Source organism: Aedes aegypti, chromosome 3 (assembly GCF_002204515.2).
Source record: "Aedes aegypti strain LVP_AGWG chromosome 3, AaegL5.0 Primary Assembly, whole genome shotgun sequence".
NCBI classification, from domain to species: Eukaryota; Metazoa; Arthropoda; class Insecta; order Diptera; family Culicidae; genus Aedes; species Aedes aegypti.
The window spans coordinates 311,934,433-311,941,048 of NC_035109.1; the positions used below are offsets into that span (position 1 = coordinate 311,934,433).

At 37.7% G+C, this 6,616-nt stretch overlaps 1 protein-coding gene across 1 annotated transcript; it reads left to right on the plus strand.

Annotated features, from left to right (window-relative positions):
- Positions 1-5,281: 5,281 nt before the first annotated feature.
- Positions 5,282-5,653, plus strand: LOC110678186. Its single transcript, XM_021850809.1, has one exon. The coding sequence runs from the start codon at positions 5,282-5,284 to the stop codon at positions 5,651-5,653; it is 372 nt and encodes a 123-aa protein (XP_021706501.1).
- Positions 5,654-6,616: the final 963 nt, after the last annotated feature.

Here is a 6,616-nt window from a genome sequence, read left to right on the forward strand (position 1 = left end):
TAAATTTCAACGACCAATCCATTATTTTTCAATCGAATTCACTTTAAATTTACACGATCATGTAATATTCAACCAGTTTCAGTTGAATATTGAATGTATATTCATTTAAATTTACATGATGCTGTAACAATACACGAATTTGATTTATTTTTACAGTATACTTCAGTTTCCATCACATTGAAATTTAAATATTTTTTTCTGTGTAAAGTTCCACTAAATATATGTGAAAAATGCAAATGTCCCATGCTAAGATTATATAGTTGGGGTGAATACACATGGATATTTTAAATTTGTGTTCATGGAATGCTTATGAAATGAAGTTGTAGCGAATGATTGTGAAAATAAACACTATTTTATTTTAACAAAACAGAAAAGTGTAGGGGAAATCAGGGTAAAACCGACACTGTGGGTAAGCTCGACACCCTTTGATTTTTCATGTTTTGAGCAGATTTTCATGCAGTTTCCACTACACTATATTTTAACTTGTGAAATGTTGTTTTTCAAATTACATTACAACTAACGCTACCAATAAACTGCCAAAATAAACAACAAAATCATATTGGATAACATATAAGCAACAGCAGTTGCAATATTTCGCTGTTATTCTTTAACAATTTCGCATGTGAAATTTTTAAAATATTATTATTTGTTCTGCGTCTACATCATCATTTACTATTATTACGTTGATACAACATGAAGGAGAAATCAATTTTTGGTTTTTCGACAGCTGAAAACGCTATTGAAAAATAAATGTTTACTCGGGGTAAGATCGACACTTTCATTTGGGGTAAAATCGACACCTTTCTCTACTTCATAATCTAACTTCAGGGAATCTTTCTAATCGGAAGACTATATCTGCAGTTTACGTGAGTCTTAATTTTCGAATTCCAGTGAAGTTCACGGATGGCGAACTTGTTAACATGAAAAATATGGCACTATATGACTTGCCACAAGCTATGATTAAGTATTTTAAAAAAATATTTCTATGTTATCACGTTTGAACTTATTTGATGAAGCTTGAAGAAATTTTTCTCATTTAAAATTGAAAAATCTGAATTATTTTCATATAGAATTTGAAATATGTTCACATAAATTAATCTTATTGTTTATTTACAAACCAGTTCTACAGTTTTTATAAGCTGAAAATAATTACACTTTTCTGTTTTGTTAAAATAAATTAGTGTTTATTTTCACAATCATTCGCTACAACTTCATTTCATAAGCATTCCATGAACACAAATTTAAAATATCCATGTGTATTCACCCCAACTATATAATCTTAGCATGGGACATTTGCATTTTTCACATATATTTAGTGGAACTTTAGCCTCTCCTCAATAATTTACGTAAAATGTTAATAATCCTTTTAAAGAAGGGTTCATAAATGTCGAAAGTCATGTTTAAAGCATTCTTTTAAATATGCAATGTGATGGTGATGTTCACAACGTATAAATTCTACTCAAAGTGGATGTGTCGGTTTTACCCCAACAGGGTGTCGATCTTACCCGCACTCTCAATTGGCTCACCTAAAAATGATGAAATTTCAATTTGATTTAAATCACTATATAACCTTAATATATCATCCAGCGATCGCAAGGATTGATAGATTTATAACCAATTTGTGATTCTACAACAATTTTAGGTTCGTTTAACAAGCGAAAGTACACTAATTTTATCAATAAGCTTAGGGTGTCGGTTTTACCCCGAATTCCCCTAATAAATTTGATCCGTTCCAACAAATCTGAAGGCTATTCTACTGGTCTTGCTCTTCTAGACATAGAAAAAGCATTCGACAGTGTTTGGCATGAAGGTTTGATTGTAAAATTAAAAAACTTTAATTTTCCAACATACATTGTTAGAATAATTCAAATTTGTCTGTCAAATCGTACACTTCAGGTTAATTATCCGAACTTCAGATCTGAAAGACTTCCTGTAAGAGCTGGTGTTCCTCAAGGCAGCATTTTGGGACCAATATTATACAATATTTTCACATCTGACTTACCTGAGTTACCTCAGGGATGTCAAAAATCCTTGTTTGCAGATGACACAGGCCTCTCCGCCAAATGACGAAGTCTGCGTGTCATTTGTAGTCGATTGCAAAAAACTTTGGATATTTTTTCTTCATACTTGCAGAAATGGAAGATTTCTCCTAATGCTTCCAAAACTCAACTAATAATATTTCCACATAAACCAAAAGCTCTTTATTTGAAACCTTCAAGTAGACATGTTGTCACGATGAGAGGGGTTCTGATAAATTGGGTAGATGAAGTTAAGTATCTAGGGCCGATGTGGGGTATTTAGAGGTGTGGGCGAACATCAAATTAGCCGAATTAGTGAACCGTCTTATATCAGGATAATAAAACATTTTTCCCCACAGCATGTGACTAGTTGCGCTACCAAAGTATAGATTGCTAACAGTATGTTGAGTTTCGCGCTTGGAGGCGTATAGCAATTTATCCTGACGTCCAATCAAAATGTGGCCTTCGGCAAAGTTGTAGCAGAACGGATTTCACATGAGTAGAGTGTGTTCACTTTTCCACGAAATATTTTGACGAAGAGATAGAGGGCTGAACACAAAAAGTTGGCGTTTTCTATAGTAATCTCCATATAAACTTCAAATGGCTTGTGCACAGTCAAATTTCTTCCGAATCACTTCAAACTTTTGGAGGATTTTATTTACCATAATATAAATCGTTTAAACATAGATGAGCCAAAATTTCAAAATTTGCATCACTCTAATGGTCAGCCTCCAGAAATGTAAGATAATTTTGAAACACAAAAACAAGCATTTGAGCTAAGTATTCATAGTAGGAGCGAAGTACAGTCAACTTTCGTTCGGTACACTAAGCCTGTAGCCCACTTAGTGAAAGACTTTCACTAATCGGGCTGTGTTTCGAGCTGTCAAATAACATAGAACAAAAGAAAAACAGAGCTACCAACATTGATAAATTGCGTCTTCCCCATTAAACATTTGACAGTTCAACAACCGACTAAATCGATTCAAAAATCGATCGATTGTTGCACCGACGCTTATGGAAGTTTAACACAGGGATCAACCTGTAGTGATCACTACACTACGCCACCCACCACCAATGGTCTACCGATGAAAGAGAGGATGCGCCACGGTGTCGCCGTCTGACGATAACGGTTGTATTCTTGTAAATAACTTTATCTCGTAAGTTAAGTCATTCTACTATCAGTGCATTACACAGTGAAGTAAATTCAGATACTTTGCCTCGTATACCACACAGATGTGGGTGTAAAAGAAACATTCTATACCTACCGAAAAGCTAAACATTACATATAATTTGCAATTGGATTAGATGGACAAATTGATGTGAAGATTTGCGAAAAAGTTACACGTCTTCTCAGTGAGAATCGAACTCACGACTCCCCGATCTCTAGTTGGGGCGCGTTAACCACTACGCCATGAGAGGACTCATGAACGCAGAAGTTAACCTGAATTCGATTTCAGCTCAATAATCACGTGGTCCTCTTTCGCAAAGTGCACCTCTTTCGGAAGAATTAGATGCCCATCCAAACACAACGCTTTCTATATATATCCAATGCCTAGCCCGAGAGCGCATTGTTTTTTTTTAGATATAGGAATAGCACACTACACTAGCCAGCAACTGCGCTGGCTGAGGTTTCTATTGTGTGGGCTTCCAATGGGTCGCGACGTTCTCAAACGACCGGTTACGGAACATGAGGTAGTTGTTAAACTTCCACTCGGCTGGTTGGCCGTAAACCACGATTCATAATTAAAACAAGTATTTATCGAGCAACGGACTCATGTTCCGTAACCGGTCGTTTGAGAACGTCGCGACCCATTGGAAGCCCACACAATAGAAACCTCAGCCAGCGCAGTTGCTGGCTAGTGTAGTGTGCTATTCCTATATCTAAAAAAAAACAATGCGCTCTCGGGCTAGGCATTGGATATATATAGAAAGCGTTGTGTTTGGATGGGCATCTAATTCTTCCGAAAGAGGTGCACTTTGCGAAAGAGGACCACGTGATTATTGAGCTGAAATCGAATTCAGGTTAACTTCTGCGTTCATGAGTCCTCTCATGGCGTAGTGGTTAACGCGCCCCAACTAGAGATCGGGGAGTCGTGAGTTCGATTCTCACTGAGAAGACGTGTAACTTTTTCGCAAATCTTCACATCAATTTGTCCATCTAATCCAATTGCAAATTATATGTAATGTTTAGCTTTTCGGTAGTTGTTAAACTTCCACTCGGCTGGTTGGCCGTAAACCACGATTCATAATTAAAACAAGTATTCTATACCTACTTTGTCACGCCATGCATCTGATATCCAAACAACCAAAACAAACTCGCCAGCTGTCACTTGACATTTCAAAATGGCGGAATGGGAAATCTGATACATTGGGCTACCTCCCTTCTAGATACCTTGGGCGTACCGACGTAATCCTACTGAATAGATGGATAAGTCGATTGTTTCTGTAAAATCCAACAAAGTTGACCTATACTTAACACCAGATTTCATCGGTCACCCGATTTAAACTGGCGACTAGTATTAAACTTCCATAGACCAATCCAGTTGCTTGCGTAGTAGTGCAATGTTGACGAAATTTTCTTTGTTTGCTGTGAGAACTGTCACAATATTGCTTTTGTTTGCTGTGAGAATCCAAACATAAACAGAATTGCTGCAAAACAACCACTTCCTTGTTGGCCTGCCGTTGACCGAAAGCTCAATGACGTCAAACAAACATCGATACGTATTCATTCTGAGGAAATCGACTTGTGTAAGATTGATTGTGCGTTGGTGTTCGTGGCAGTTTGCTTGGGGACCTCTATAAGCGTCGGAGCAACAATCGACCAATTTTTCAACCTATTTAGTCGGCTGTCGAACTGTCAAATGTTCAATGGGTTTATGTCAGAAAATGACGTTTGATCATATCTCCATCATGTTGTCCCTTTTTTAGTTCATTTGCAATCACTGTGAAAATGTGCTTTTGCTACTCTCCGATAGGTGGTGCCAGGGGTACCACAAGTTGGTAGATGGATTCTACAAACCAATCCAACAAATATCTTTTCCACTGGGGGACTCTCTGACAGTTCGGATGTAAACAAACGGTCACCAGGTTTGTTTATTCGATATCTCGCGCAAAATTTTGCAACCCGTTCAGAACAGAATCGGAAAAATTGCATCGAAATTCCGCCCTAGTCATCAATGAATCGCATTTTTCCCGTTCGATTCCCGCAATAGTTCAAACTTCCATCAGTGGCCTGTGAGCGTAAAACAAATTCTCGTCGGAAAATGTCCTCGGAAAAGGCATTCGACTACATCGAAACGATCCAAATAGGAGATCACCCAACGGACATTGTTTACCACCGGTTTGCGAACAAATCGTTCCTGCTGATTACCCAGCGGCAAAAGGTGACCAATGTGTACACGGTGCGGAACCAAGCCGGCAATGAACCTGGGGGAGGAGGTGCGGAACTGGGCTCGAATCGGATCTACTCCATCAAGCACACCTTCGGAGCGGCTTCGGACGAGACGGAAGCAGCTATTAGGTATTTGATGAATTTTATCAGTAAGAACGATGAGATTGTGATCACGTTGGGATTGAAAGAGATCGACAAGGGTTCGCTGGATCAGATCGGGGCCCAGCTGAGGAAAATCGTTTAGGGGGTTGTTTTAGAATTGTGGGGTTTCGAATAAAACTGGTTTATAACATTGAGTGTGGTATGGTATTAGATATAGAGAAATATCCATGGATCTATTAGTTTTGTTCTATTAGTGAAAGGTTAATTGAATTGAATCGAATTGAATTACTTTTTTATTGAAGGGATTTTATACCGTAGACAGGTTCATCCCCACGGAAAGGTTAATTAATCGGCGTGTTTTATAAACCAAAGTCGTGTCTAAAATCACTTTTTCCGTATTCTGCTCGCACAGAATCTTGGTACAAAAGCTCATAAGCTCCAGGGAACCATCAGAGACCTTCACGAGTAATCCACAGGTTCTTCTAGACTATCCCAGCATTTCCTTTAGATACTTTCCACTAGTTCTTCGACCGATTTCTTCAGTTACTGGTAGGCGTGTAGCAAGTCCATTTTTAGAGCCTTGGCCTTCATTTTAAGTCTCTAAAAAGTCTTACATTTTTTCTACAGTTCTCTAAAGTCTCTTTTATCGCTAAAAGGGTCTCTAAAGTCACTTTTTTCCTTTACTCCTTGTGAATAAAACCTGGTGAAAAAATCAAGAGGCTTCGACAATGCTTCTTTAAGGTTTTTCAAGAATCGTTTCTCCAGAGGTTGATTCTAGAATACATTCAGAGAACTCTTCCAGGGATCTCTCTAGTACATTTCTAGAGATTACTCCGCCATTTTTTTTTATGCAACTTTTGCTATGAGAAATTTTTTACAAGAAATTCCTTAGCACTACAACGCTACTTCTTTTAGTATTATCAACATACATATCAACGAGAAATACTCTAATAAATTGTCCAGGTATAGTTCCACAGATTTCCCTTATTTTTCACACGAAATCTTTCAAGAAAATCCACAAAGGTTTATTCCATTTTTGTTTCTTCTTTCTTCAAGAAATTTGTTTCTCTCTGATTTCTCCAGGAAACCCAACGCAGATTCAGTT